Below are 14,947 nucleotides of genomic sequence, written 5' to 3'. Positions count from 1 at the left end.
CACATGGCTTTGTTGTCTGTATGTCAAATATCATATGAGTTACCATATGGGACGGGTGTTGTTGAACACCCTGCTGATGCGTGGCTTGATGAAGTCGTAGTAGCCTTGATTCTTATGCTCTTCCTGGCACCACAGCAGCTGAGCCTGGGGATACTTCTCTGCGTCTGCTTTCACCAGGTCAAATGGGAATAAAGAAAGCTGGACAAAAAAATATTTAAAGTCATCTAATACATCCTTGAACTATTTTAGGGATGCAGGCATTAAGTGAAAATTATAATGCTGTGTATAAATGGTCCATTTTATAAATATAATTATGAGAGTGTATGGAGGTACCTGCTCAATGCGGCTGATGGCCACTGTGTCTTCCAGGCCTCTGGTCTTTCGTTCTTTGGTGAGGTCATAATAAACTTTCCCTGTGCAGAAGATGAGACGCTTCATTTCAGCTGAACTCTGGAATCAGACGTCTGACGTGTGTGCCTAATCAAACCCAAAAACACCCAAAACATTTTGCAGAATGCTGTATGGGTGGGAAATTTACAAATGGACAAATCTGGCAACATGTCGTCAAAACTTGACTTGGCCTCTGGGTGACGTAGCAGTGATTTAGCTGTGAAGATAATGAGCTAGAGTAAATAGGAAAGAATAAAACTTCATGAAACCACAAGTTAGTTACAGACAGAGTCCCACAATGTTTGATCAATACATTTTCATGTATCAATTCAAAACAATGTGTAACCCATTTTGACTAAATCATTGAAAAAGCTACTTAAAAAAAAACAATTTACTCCCAAATTGGACTTTGCTAGTAAGATTTACTCTAAACAAATGGAATCACAATCAAATTAAATATTTTACAGCAAAAATACTCAAGTTTCCATTGCAAATATATGATTTTCCATGATTAATCCATGCTTTCCAAAACTAAAACGTTTCAAATTCCCTGATACTTCCAGGTTTTTAAAGATGAGGGAAACCTGTAGAGATAATGAAAAGAGTGAAATGTCTTTTACAGGCTTTCTGAAGGGCTGAAGGATCTGCATCTGAAGAACATGGAAGTAGTTCGCAGGAGTGGAACAGTTCACCACAATCCAGTAACAGACATAAAGCTGTTGGACAGCAAAGTCCTCTGTGATTTTCTGTGTCAAACAAATGAATAGTAGGACAAGAATAATATTCATAATTAATTTGATGTTTGGTTAAAATGTTCATGCTTAAAAGCCAGAGATTTACAGGGAAAATGTCAGGGTCATAATTGCACATCTGCAGGAATCTCTCTGGACGGACAGAGGAGTGCTCTGGACCCTGGAAAGATCACCAAGAAAGTACTGAAAAAGGGAACTGATGAAAAGATGCAAGGTTAGTGCCCCATGATCCTTTTGCGTTTATATGAGCATATACTATCGCGTAGTGTAGCTTGTTTACCATGTACACAGTCTTGTACCTTTGACTTTTTTAGGTTTTCTCTTAATTTTTTCACTGCAAATGATATGTTATATGCTTATGAGCTCAGCCGTAGCTGGTTATCCTCACACATGCTCTAAAACTCTTTAGATACGGATTTTTCCGAAAGTCAATGAGAGAAATGAATGGGAAATTTACTTCCGGCACCAGAGCGGTCTCGGGCTGTGGGCGGGACTGTGATGCTCTATTAAAGAAACACTGTCTATGGTAATCACTGTACCTTGTAACCACCACAGTAGCCTACTTAGGAAAGGTCTTATTCTGCAGTTCTGTTCCTAAAAGAAACGCACAAATACAGACAAATTAAAGATTAATATTTCAGCTTCTGTTAGTCTTCAGGTAAAATCATGGATCAGGACATAATTTTTTGTTTGTTTTACCTTTAAACTCTTAAAAATAATTATTTTGCCCTTATATTTAGTACATGCCTTTGTGTATAACAGTACTGTGCAAAGAACTGTCTGTAATATGAATTTACACCAGTTTTCACTACACACAAACCATTTTTAGTGACTCTGCACTCAAAAGTATCTCACAGCTGTGAAATAAATTCACATGCTGCTTTCTCATCAGCTTTCAGAGGCAGCTGGTCATTCAAATAAACCCCCAACATTTGTTAGCAACATCTCCACGTCAGCAGAAGAGCATTTTGTTTAGTATACAGCAGATATAAAAACCACACCATCTGGTTTGACAGTCTTTTTATTGATAATACTGATAACATCTTAATATATTTCCTATAGCACACAGAGAGAGAAAAAGAGGGAGAGCACATTGGAAGAACAGATGTGAATATCAATAAGAAGAATGAGGATAAACAAATTTCTAAATAATATTTTTTTTTTTTCAGAACTGAATAAAATCCACTTCATCTCATTTTAGATTATATACAAAAAAAACTTGCAAAGTTGGAAGGCTAATGTTCAGAGAAATGTTGTCAGATTTAAGCAAAAGATTAGAAAAGACAATGGGAAAAAATGTGAATACTACAAATAGTAATTGGTGTGATTTTGTAAGAGCAGCAACGCGTCAACACTAGAGAACACAGCACTGATTCACTTAAACACACACTTAAAGACACTCAGACACACACCAGCTTCCCATTAGTGGCCTGATCAAACAATATCACTCATCACTTCAACTGTTTCAAGGTCACTCTTTTGGTGGTTATTATCTTAAAAAAAAAAAAAAACATTTACGTTTCATTAACACAATTTGTTAGTGCATTAAGATTGTGTTTCTGTGTATAAGCAGAAAAGTGAGTAAATTCTTGGAAATCTTAAAATTATGCATTTTTATCTAGAACAGTGTGGTATAGAGCGCCCCCCTAAAGGAGAAGACAGCATTTGAGCGAAGCACACTGAAGGTTGTTGATTAAACGTCATTGAACACAGACATAATTCGAGGTCCCTTTTGTAGACTGGCAGCCAAAGCACGATCCATTCCGTAATAAAACACATGCATAATGTGACCTAGTGTGACATCGGCAAACACTGCGATTGACCCACACTAATAAACACATTGTTCATTATTTCACATTTTCGGTGGATTCAACCAACACTGCTCAAACAACAACAAATGCTATACAAAAGCATGCCATACAATCAGAATAGCTGTTTTACCATGACAGTCATCATCATCATTAGACAAAAATAGTTATATGCACTTACAAAGCTTAAAAATAGAATCACCAGCATTCAGTATAAAATACACAGAATGAAACAAAAAAAAAAGTCACCAAAATGTATTATTGTGAAGGTGTAGTTCATGCAAATAGCTTTCACCGTTAAGATAAGTTAACACTATGCAGCGGTAGTTTTTACAAGATATCTATATGTCGAGCGGTTTAATTTTCAATTATTGTCTGCAATTCTAAACACAAAGGAATAACACCGGTTTGTCGACATGTGGACTGCCGTTTGCGGCGGATGTTGTATTTGCCATCATTTACAAAGTGTTTGAAACTCTCATTAAAGTGTACTACAAAAATACAAGTCACATTTCAGATTGAAATTAAAGGAACAGTTCACCTATAAATTACATTTTGTTGAAAACTGTCTCTTGCTCAGGCCTTCCAAGATGTAGATGAGTTTTTTCATCAGAACAGATTTAGAAAGGATTGGCTTTACATCACTTGCTCATTAATAGAGGCTCTGCAGTGAATGGGTGCCGTCAGAATGAGAGTCCAAAAACATCACAATAATCCACACCACTTCAGTCCATCGACATGGATGACTTGTGGATTATTGTGATGTTTTTATTATCTGTTTGGACTCTCAATCTGACGGCACCCATTCACTGCAGAGGATCAATTGGTGAGCAATTGCTGTAATGTTACATTTCTCCAAATCTGTTCTGATGAAGAAACTCATCTACATCTTGGATGACCTGAGGGTGAGTACATTTTCCTGAAATCTTCATTTTGGGTGATCTATTCCTTTGAAAGCAACATAAAACACAACGAGTAGCCTCAACAAAGGTTGTGTGACTACAGAAATCTTTTGACAGGACGTCAAAAACAAACAATACCAGATGTCAGGAAGTCCCCTAGTCAATCCACATAACACTGTCTTCCGGTTCTGCTAGACAGAAACACAACACTAACAAAAACATCCATACAGATCCACCAAAAATTCACACACTGTGTTATGGCTTTCAACACTTTAATATAGTGACTATGCTTTCACATTCAGGATATCAGTGCCATTGTATTGTAAAACCACACACGTACACGCGTACAAGCTAAAAAAAAAAAACTATGGCCAATACTGCCATAATTACACCACATAAATTATATATAAAAAGTTCCTGCATGTACAGAACAAAAAAAAACAAAACAAAGAATGATAACTGTAGGTGCCCGAGTCGAGGTGAATCACAATGTTCTGTGACATGTTAAAACTCATAGGTTTATGATGACCGTGGGATCCAGAATGGCTTTTTAAATAAACACCTGGCCAGCGAACAGCTGTAAACTTCCTGCTGCTTTACAATAAAAGCCCTTAAAAACAACATGCTGTACCCTCTCGAAACATCCTACTAGATTCCTAGAGAAAAAGAAGACTAGCTTCAGCAGACGTTCCTAGTCTCACAGACCACCAAAACTCAAATAAAACCAGATCAGCACTGACTGTCAATAAGAAGGACACATCAGCTGCTGGTCATCAAGGGCCAATACAGATACAGATTATGCTCTGATTAAGAGACAGACAGCTCCTTTTGAAGGAATTCAACTTGGCAACCTGCAGATATACGAGGTGAATCTCAATGATGTGATGATGTCAGCTGCCTCTAAGAGATCTGATAGGTGACCTGATGATATGAACACTGATCACGGTGAGAGAAAAACCGCTCGCCACCATATTTGTGTGCTGCTGCTTTTAGAGTGACTTCAGATTATTTGAACACCAAAAAAATACTTAAAATCCATGCTTAAAAAAAAAAAAAGTGTTTAAAAAAAAACATCAGTAATTTTACCATCAAATATACAATCTCAAGAACAACAGTAATACTTAGAAACCTGACGGAAGTAATAATCATATATAATCAATAGTAGTAACAATAACAATAAATACAGCAATAATAATGATATTTTTATTAAAACATGATCTACTGTATTTGGGAGTACCTGGGCACAGGGGGCATAAGGCCAGTGAAGATGAGCGCAAAGGCAATCGTGCGGGTTATTATAACTCTAGAAGGGAATCTGGAGTCTATGATTGCTCTCGATGATTAATATATGCAGTGCTGCTCTTGTGTTGGGAGGAAGTCTTGGCATAAAGACGTTCGGTAGCGTGCTGGGTGGAGTCGGAGGTGAGGGGGGTTCTGGATGCCCAGCAGGTGGACAGATAACTGTGGGTTTGCATGCAGGAGAGGACGGCTGTGTCCAGCGTTGGAAGGCTGGAGGGTTTGGAGCCATTCTATCAGTCCTCCTTGTCACTCGCACCTAATGTATCTGTTGAAGGGCCACTCTGAAATACATAAAAACAGAAATGCTGTGTTTAATCAGCTCACACTGGAGTGAGTGTTCTAAAAATACATAAATATATATTTTAAAACAAACTTAACTATTTAAATATCAACTTTTTATCAATTTGTATTGATTAAATTAACAATTATAATATAATTAATATGAATGTATTAAAATTATTTATTTTAATGAATATAAATTACCTTAAACAAGGAATTTGTTTTACAAAATATAAAATTTTAAATTGTATAAAATTATATGCAATTTTAAATTGTATTTTAAATTGTATACATTTTTAAATTGTATAAAGTTATATACAATTTTAAATTTTATAAAATTAAATAAAACTGTAAAATTATAATATTGTTCAAAACTTTGAGGACAGTAATTATTTTTTATGTTTTCGAGAGACCTTCTTAGTAGTATGGTTTTTATTAATATTTTTAATTAATTTTTATTTAATATTTTCTGTTTTATTTTAATTTAAGTTTTTTATTTATTTTAAGTTTTTTTTTATATGTCTACAAAATTATGTTTTTTTATTAAAGTTTTAGTTATTTTAGTACATCAAGTTAACCTAAATGAAAATGAGAAATGTTGCCATGACAATAAGCAGAGATAAAATAAGTTTCATATTTTATTTCAGTTAATGTGCATTTTATTTCAGATAACAAAATTTCTTTTATGGTTTTCATTTCAGTTAACTGTAATCACCCAGAATGCATTTTGACACAAACCAAAACTCTACTGTAAAACAGATTTGAATCCACACCAAAAGCTCTAGTGTGAAAACAAAAGCCAGAAGGTGCAGAAAATGGACAAATCCAAAGCGTCACCTTCACTGGAGAGGGGCAGCCGGTGCACCGGAGCAGTGGAAATGAACGTTCTGCCATTTGGAGTCCCGACGGTGCCACACGCGGGTCTCCTCTGACTGGCTGCTGCGCGGCAGGCCTTGCCCGTCCACAAACTGAGTGAGGCGGATGTAGGCGATGCAGGCGGCTTCTTCTCCGATCAGGTGCACGTGAGGGTTCAGGATGGTGGTGTGGATCGGCTTGCTGTTCTTAGAAAGCACTGAGGAGAAACACAAACACATGGAGAAAGATCCTGTGGATGGTGCCACTGATACTTCCTGTGATTTATAAGACACATGTATGATTTAAACCATGGTAGTCTTTCTGCTTCAACACACTTACAGTTCTCAAAGTAGAATCTATGGAAGTCCATTCCTTCAACCAGGTTCCCCAAAGCCTCGGGTTCAAAGGATGTCAGTCCAGGATCACAGATTTTCCTGTTACAGTGATCCCATTGTATATTACTATTCAGGTAGCTGCTATAAACATGGACAATTAACTATTTTCATCTTAATCTCTGCCATGAGAATAGAGCTGACTGTAGAAGACAGTTTACACTAGTTCTTGTATCTGTACAATATAGTGTGTTTAGGGCCAAAGTGGTTTGTGTTTGCAAGAAAGCATAAGGTAACATACGCATAGGCGTCAAAGTCCCCATTATTGATGGCTTCTATCAGCTGCTCCGTGATCTTAATGATTTCCTGTTTGCGTGCTGTAAGAGAAAACATGGACATAGGTGAATACACACATACAGTTTATGCTAAGTAGTCCCACATTAGTTAAAACTTTGTTCTTTTTTTTCCACAAAAGAATTATGATTAAAAAAGATATTGTAATATTGTAATCTTTGTTAAAAGACATATGTACCCCATGAAATAAAATACATAAAATACCACATAAAATCTGAATGTAACTATTGTGTCTAATAGTGGCTTAAAATGGTCCTAAAAATAAACAAAAACTAAAATAAATAAAAATAAAATAAGCATAACTACCATAACTAATAGTCTTTGTGTGTTTTGTTAGCTAAAAAAAAATATTTTATGCTACATTTATTTGATCAAAAATACAGTAAAACTGTAATATTTTGAAATATTACAATTTGAAATAACTGTTTTCTATTTTAATGCATTTAAAAAAGCAATTTTTCCCAGTGATCAAAGCGGAGTTTTCAGCAGCATTACTCCAGTCTTCAGTGTCACATGACCCTTCAGAAATCATTCTGATATACTGATTTGCTGCTCAAGAAACATTTCTCTTTTTTATCAATGTTGAAAAATGTTGTGCTGCTTCATATATTTGTGGAAACATGATACAATAATTTTTTCAGGATTCAGCATCCTTGCTGAATAAAAGGATGAATTTCTTAAAAACAATTCCTTACCATAAACCTTTTAGTACAAGTGCATGTTCCACCCCAACTTCCTGTCTCTACAGGAAATATATCAGCACAGGATAGAAATTCGTACATTCACTGATTTTTTTAAACTATAAACTGATGAAGCCACAGCTAACTGTTCCTGTTTGTTGTACGTGACACGAACAGACAAATTTCTACCTTAACCCAGAGGTAACGCTCTGAAACACAGGCAGAGGTCAGAAACCTCACGTCCTCCTGACTCCAGACCTGCAAGGCTGAGAGAGGTTTAACACACACACACACACACACCAGATCTGCTGTGGACTTACCTAGTTTCTCAGTCATGATCTTCAGTCTAGACTCTCATCCATTCCTCCTCAATACTCTGACTGAACTCTCTCTTCTGATGAAGTTTGCACGCTCACACAAGCACAGACCCCCAAAAACACTCTGCCTTCATCTAATCAACATCTCCAGTTTCCTCCTCCTCATCATCTTCTGTCTCTTCCTTGTTAACTGCATGGAGCTAGTTGAGCTATTCCTGGATCCTTAGATACGGCTTACTTCTCGTTTCCTCTCTCTCTCTCTCTCTCTCTCGCTCTCTCCCTCCCTTCACAGCTTCCTGCTCCACTTTAGAGGAGCTTAGTGGCCCCGACACGTCCTTCGGTTTCTCCTTGTCAATCTGACACCTCAGGTCTGATCTAAAGTCTCTGACTGTGGCTTCAGCTTTGATAAACGTCCCACTTCCTCTAAGCGGATATGTATGGAAGTGCATCACAGTTCTGTCACAAACCAGATGCTGTAAATATTATTTCAGATGCATAAATCCTGTTTTTTTGTTTTGTTTAGGGAAAACTGCCTCCTGCTACTTCCGTATGTCATATAGGCCTAATAGGAATGCAGCTGCAGACTGTTAAGGCACGTTATACTCATGGGGATGTTATTTTTCATTCTTACCATTAAAGAGGTCATGAACCGAGAAATCAAAATCCCCTTGATCTTGTGACATACAAGAGGTCATTGTACTATATAAACATCCTGTACGTTTCAGAACTTAAAACTTACAGCTTTTGTGACACTTTATAACATGAAGTGACTAAACCCCGCCTCCGCAGTAGTAGTTCAACACCTGCTTCTACATCACTGCATGTTAAGCTCCGCCCACTGATTTGCATATGTAGTTGGTTAATAGCACAAGAGAAAAACACAGGTCTACACGGAACCCAAACGATTTAAGATGGCTCTGAAGAAAACTAGACGCTGTGCAGTGCCAAGTTGTGCATTGCATTCTTTCTGATACTAGGAAAGAGTGGATGAACTATGGACTTGACCGTATGCTAAAAGCACACACACTATCTATTAACCCACCATGAGAGACAGAGATGGACAACATGTGAAGAGATGAAAACGCAGCTACAGCAGACAAATAACAAGATGCATGGGGCAGTGGTGTCTGATAGAACAGGATATACATCAATAACAAGGATCAACATTCAACACTTGGGCCAACAGACGGTACATAAACAGGGTCCTACATTTAAAATGGAGTGCTGTACATCATGTAGATTCACTTTATAATTTTATCAGTGGCCTAGAAAAAACGGTTTTAATAGACATGGAGGGGGTCGGCTCATGGGGCCTGACATATTAATATCATACAGCTTAATACATCACATGACTACCTGAATACTACTCACTATGTCTTAATAACTCCCCTGTTACTGGAAGCTAAGTAGACAGCATAATACAATTTAATATAACATTAATAAATTAATAGTTAATATTATTAAATATGAAACTAAATTATTATGCTAAATTATTAAGCTAATTTGTTAATAATTATCAAATTAATAGTTTATTAGAATAAACTAAATGATTAACATTAAATAAAAAAAATAAAATATTAAATTAGTTATAAAATCAATTAAAATATATTATAAATATCAGTATTGTTAAATTAAGTTAACTTTAACATTTTAAAATAAATACAAAAAAAAAACAATTTTACAAATTTGAAATAATTCAATTAAAACATATCATTAATATATTATTAACATTAACAATTTTTACAAACTTACTACAAAAACATTTCAACAAATAATTTTAAGTCATTATTTAATAGTTACTTAGATACTTTAGTATTAAGTTAATAATTAAAATATAATGTTATTAAAATGTATAACTCATTTAATTAAAATGGATCATTAATATTATTATTAATAAATAAATGACTGAAATTAATAATTCATTTTCAAAAAGGAGTTACTTTAAATGACAAAAACAATAACATTACAGAATGTGCTAGCCAAAAACATTCACAGCCCCAGTGCATGAGGGTCTGTGCTTAGGTCTGCAGGGGGCGCTATACTCACTCTGCATGATGGGGGTCTGTGGAGGGGATTGTGCTGAGTGGGCTTCTGCTTCACTATCAGGCAATGCCGGGGGTCCCGAACCCCTACGGGCGCAGCCCAGGATGTCAGTCAGCTTGGTGGCTGTTTACACACGAGGGTGAGGATGAGGATGAGGGGGGTAATGATGACTGATGATGTGTGCAAGATGACAGAGATTCATCTAAACTTATGCATCTCAGAGTGATGTGTGCATGCCTAGGTGACCAGCGCACACAACAACAGCAGCAGAGAGTTAATCAGTAAGAGAAAGTAGGGTTCATTGAAGGTCTTTTTTCTTTGATTAGCCAAGACCATTTCCTGCTAGGCTTCTGGAAAACCATGCTTTCATTGCACTTTAATTGACTTCTCAGTTAAAGAAATACTTCAGTAATTTATCCACACTTATTAGTGGTTAAAGAGCAAGTTCACCCAAAAGTAAAAATTCTTCATTTACACACCGTCATGTCATTCTCGGAGTCAATTCTTTTCTGCTGTTTCGGTTCCCATCGACTTCCACTGTATTTTTTGTTCAGAAAATGAACCAAAACTGTGTGGTCACCAGCATTCTTCAAAATATCTTCTTTTGCGTCATACAAAAAGGTTAATTTCTCATATCCCAGTGTTATTTTATGAGATTATGAGATGGAATTTAACCCAGTACAAAAAGTAAATCTGAACCAAAAATATTGAATGGTTACCCACATTCTTCAAAATATTCTTCATCTTCCACAGAAGAAAGAAAATCATAATGGTTTGGAATGACATTCAGCAAATGACTGAATTTTCATTTTGGGGTGAACTATCCATTAAGTAATATTGACAGCACACATTTGATATAGGTATTGCAGTCCAAAATCTAAATATTGGAGAGTAGCCAAATCAACCCATATTTTCACATCTACAAGTCACCTCAAGAAAAGTACAACTCAAGGGAAGCTGGTTATTTGTTTATGGATTTAGGGCTAAACAATGCAGTTCAAACCAGCCAGGCCAAACCAAACGAGTGCAGACCAGACTTACAGAAGATGGCAGGGACGGAGCCCGGAGGTGATTGGCTGACTTCAGAGGGGGCTTTAACTGAACTGCTATTTAGGCTTTTCCCTATTGAGTGGGAAGGAAAAGATGGGAAGAGACTGGAAAGATGAGACTGAGAAAGGAGGACATGCAAAGATGGAACATGGCACAGTATTTAACCTATTATTGAGGCTGAGAGATTTACATGGAAGGGTGGCAAATCGTCCCGCCCACTTCTGTCACTTCAGAGCACGACACTTCCACACAGTCAAAAAACTGCAAGTTGAACCTACATTTAACCGTGTGAATAAAACACACACAAGCAGAGCCCACTTCTCTTACATTTCTAGTGTTCCTACAGATAAAAATACACTGAAGGTGTCCTGAAACACGCGTCCCAGAAGAGCGCACAATGAAACCAACACTTCTTAAGTCAAAATGCCACACCAATGTCACAAAAGTAGCACACACAAATTACATTTCAGTTCAATGAAATGCATTAGATTTTTTTTGTACATGTATAGTTTAGGCTTCAAAAACTGATAGATCAATTTAATGCCTCCTTGCTAAATAAACAATTATTATTATTTTTTAAATCTAACACTGTATTTCTGAGTGACACAATACGTTGAAGAAGAAAAATGCACTTGATTTTATCTATCAGAAATTGACAGGATTGTGAAAAGTGTCCTTATAGGGCTTTGGGTGATGTCTTCAGAACTGGAAAGTCCTTGGTAAAATCACCACAGATCATGGTTTAAAAATAAATGAATAAAAAAGGCCGCTCACCTTTGACATCTTCATCTTCAATGGTGGTGTTGCTGCTGTCTGAAGATTCCTGCAAGACGGACAAAAGCAATCATTGTCTGACCTCACACCTTCACTAACACACACACACACACACACACACCAAAAAAACATTTATTCAACAAACAGCGACTAACTCCAATAAAGCACGACCAGTACTACCACTGAGACAGATGGGATAATCATCTCCACAAATGAAGTCATACATTCTCCACTTCTCGTGACTGACACTTAAAACAGTAGTGTAGACACTCGTGGGCTCTAGATCAATCCTGACAGTACGAGAAGGTTTAATCTCGGGCTCAGCCACCTGGTGAGGCTAGAACACAGCCATTCAATGAAACCCAGCATCTCCACCTCTCTTTCCCAGATGGCAGCAATGAGAACACAGCCGTCTGCACCCTCCCCTCTGCATATGCATGTAACCACCCCCACACACACACACACAGAGGAACTTAATAGCTTGCATTTTGCTTTTGAAGTATTACAAATGCAAATGACTGAGCCCCCGTCTGCTCGTGTTTCTCTCTACAGGTTCCCGTGGGCGAGTTATCAGCCCACCACAGGCACCTCAAGGGTCTGAGCCGCAGACAAACGGACTGTCAGACATCAGCCAGCTGTGGCCATGCATACGGCCAGAGAGGGAGAGGAGCATTATGGAGGCAGGATAGGAAAATTTTTGGTAAAAGTGAGAAAGTCAGATTGGATGATTTCAAACAGTGGTCTTTAATAATGCAGAAATAAATAACAGTATGAAATATATGTTTAAAAATGTCTTCATTTCAGTTCAAGTTTTAGAAATTTAGGAGCGTTCCTATCATTTTAACAGGCTTTTTCAGTTTTAGTGATTGATATTTATCAGGTTAAACTAAATTAAAATGAGAAGCATTGCCTTGACTACTCGCTGAATGAATAAAAGTCCTATTTTACACTACTGTTTAAAAGTTTGAGGTCAGGAGGAAGAAAAAAAAAGTGTCTCAGATTCCACAAAAATATTATGCATTGCAACTGTTTTCAACATTGACAATAATAAGCAAATCAGCATATCATAATGATTTCTGAAGGATCATGTGACACTGGAGATTAGAGTAATGATGCTGAAAATTAGGCTACGCATTACAGAAATAAATTTTATTTTAAAACATACTGAAATAGAAAAAAGTTATTTTAAATTGTAAAAATATTTCATAATTATACCATTTTTACTGTATTTTTTAGTGTGTGTTTTTATATTTTTACCACAGCTTTATTAAGCATGATACTTTAAAAAAAAAAAAAACTCTTACCAACCCAAAACCTTTCAAAAGCAGCGCAATTTTTTTCTTGTTGACTAAACGGTTTAATTTCTTGTAAAATGTAAAATGCTCTCATGTTGAAATCCAACTAATTTCTGCATGTGTGTATTGGCTAACAAGGGTCAAAAGAGCACTGTGTCATTATTCTCCCTGAAACAATTAACACTGAACACTGTACATCACACACTTTCCCATCCTAATGCGACTTCACGCTCTCTCACGATCCCAAAACAACATCCTCGCTCGCACCACAGAATCAAGACACTGGCAGCAGACGACAGAGGCACAGAGAGGAGGAGAGAAAAGTGAAGGATGAAAGCGAAGAGGATGCGGAGAGAGGTGCAGAAGGATGTACCTTGATCCCATCCACTGGGTTATGGATTACAGTGGTCTGAGGCTCCTAAAGAGAAAGAGAGAGAAGAGGAGAAGACAGCAAGATAGAGAGGAAAAAACAGGAGCAAAATGAGATGAAGGTGAGAGGTGGCAAGAATAAAACAAGAGTTAGCAAAAAAAAGACAAAGGATGGATAGAGAGCAGGCAGCTCGAGAGAGAGAGAGAAAGAGAGGAAGTCACTCTGGTTAAAAGCAGAGGACAGCCGAAGGTCAAAGCCCAACATCTAAAGCCAGTCCTGAGATGTGAACGCATCTAAACCTAGCATAAACACTGCAAATCTACAACTTCTTAAAGAACTTCTGAATATTAGGTACTTTCATTTAAAAACAAAATGCATAGAAATCACAAAGATATTGTCTGAGGGTAAGATAAGCTTAAAGGAGTGTGAAATGTGCGCAACAAAATATGATTATCTCTATCAAAATATTAAAATAGTTCTGTGTTAAGATGTGTTAACACAACAATGTTCAAGAGAAGTTTTGATCTTTAAATTACATAAAATGTTGAAAACCTGCAGCTGAACCATCCAAAATGGTCCAAAAATGGGAATCATAAAGGAACTTTTTGAGTTAAAATGTAAATAATTCTAAATCAAAATAAAACATACTAAAAAAAAGATATAAAATCATCATGTGACTATTAACTTATTTCAGAGAACTGTGAACTTTTTATAGTTTTGTTTAATTATAGAAATATTAACTTTATTCTCAGTTTATATATCAACTTAATATTTTAGATCCGCTGACAAATAGTTTGGGAATCCCTAAATTAAATTAAATTAAATTAAATTAAATTAAATTAAATTAAATTAAATTAAATTAAATTAAATTAAATTAAATTAAATTAAATTAAATTAAATTTCATTTTTTCAATCTAATGCAATGACATGTCATTTAAATGTGACTCCAAAATGCTTTTTGGATCACTGTATCTATCAAAATAGTTATTTCAAACTAATTTTAACTAACTATAAGAAATCTGGGTTTTATTAGATGATATTGTACTGGTTTACATCAGACAAGATAAATTACATAAATAATAAAATAAATAAATGTCTGTACATCAGGTTTTACACCATTAGGTTATTAAAAAAAAGCAGTAATGAAGAGAGACGTACACACAAAAACATACATTTAATGAAACATTATGACGGTCATAATGAGATTCAAAAATAGTTTAAACACATAGAGCCAACATCTAAGTCTGGTTGGTCTAACGTTGATCCAAACAATGACAAACACAATGTTCATGCACACACTCAGCACACATCTGCGTGAAAACATGAAACTAACTGAAGCTCAAACCATCAGAATTCTTCAAATCTGGATTATAAAAATGATCCACCGTAACACTGACATTGTTTCGATGACAGATGAAGATGCGATTGGATTCTAGTCACTGACAGA

General features: G+C 36.1%; 1 protein-coding gene across 19 annotated transcripts in view; it reads right to left on the bottom strand.

Moving 5' to 3' along the window:
- Positions 1-4,188: 4,188 nt before the first annotated feature.
- LOC113054696 (calcium/calmodulin-dependent protein kinase type II subunit beta-like) overlaps positions 4,189-14,947 on the bottom strand; it is a 59,538-nt gene continuing 48,779 nt past the window's right edge. For 6 of the 19 annotated variants that reach the window (XM_026220415.1, XM_026220408.1, XM_026220409.1 and 3 more), the window contains 5 exons: positions 11,836-11,884; positions 6,919-6,994; positions 6,625-6,719; positions 6,268-6,502; positions 4,189-5,432 (listed from right to left, as the gene is read on the bottom strand). In XM_026220415.1, the coding sequence (XP_026076200.1) occupies positions 6,270-6,502; positions 6,625-6,719; positions 6,919-6,994; positions 11,836-11,884 (453 nt within the window). In that variant the 3' untranslated portion in view covers positions 4,189-5,432; positions 6,268-6,269. Of the gene's footprint in view, positions 5,433-6,267; positions 6,503-6,624; positions 6,720-6,918; positions 6,995-10,014; positions 10,135-11,052; positions 11,134-11,835; positions 11,885-13,503; positions 13,549-14,947 lie in introns of all 19 variants that reach the window. The other 13 variants (XM_026220395.1, XM_026220396.1, XM_026220397.1 and 10 more) reach the window with 3 other exon arrangements.

The sequence above is a fragment of the Carassius auratus genome, chromosome 35, assembly GCF_003368295.1.
Source record: "Carassius auratus strain Wakin chromosome 35, ASM336829v1, whole genome shotgun sequence".
NCBI classification, from domain to species: domain Eukaryota; kingdom Metazoa; phylum Chordata; class Actinopteri; order Cypriniformes; family Cyprinidae; genus Carassius; species Carassius auratus.
The sequence above is the reverse complement of the archived record's forward strand: the minus strand, read 5'-3'. Positions and strand labels throughout refer to the sequence as shown.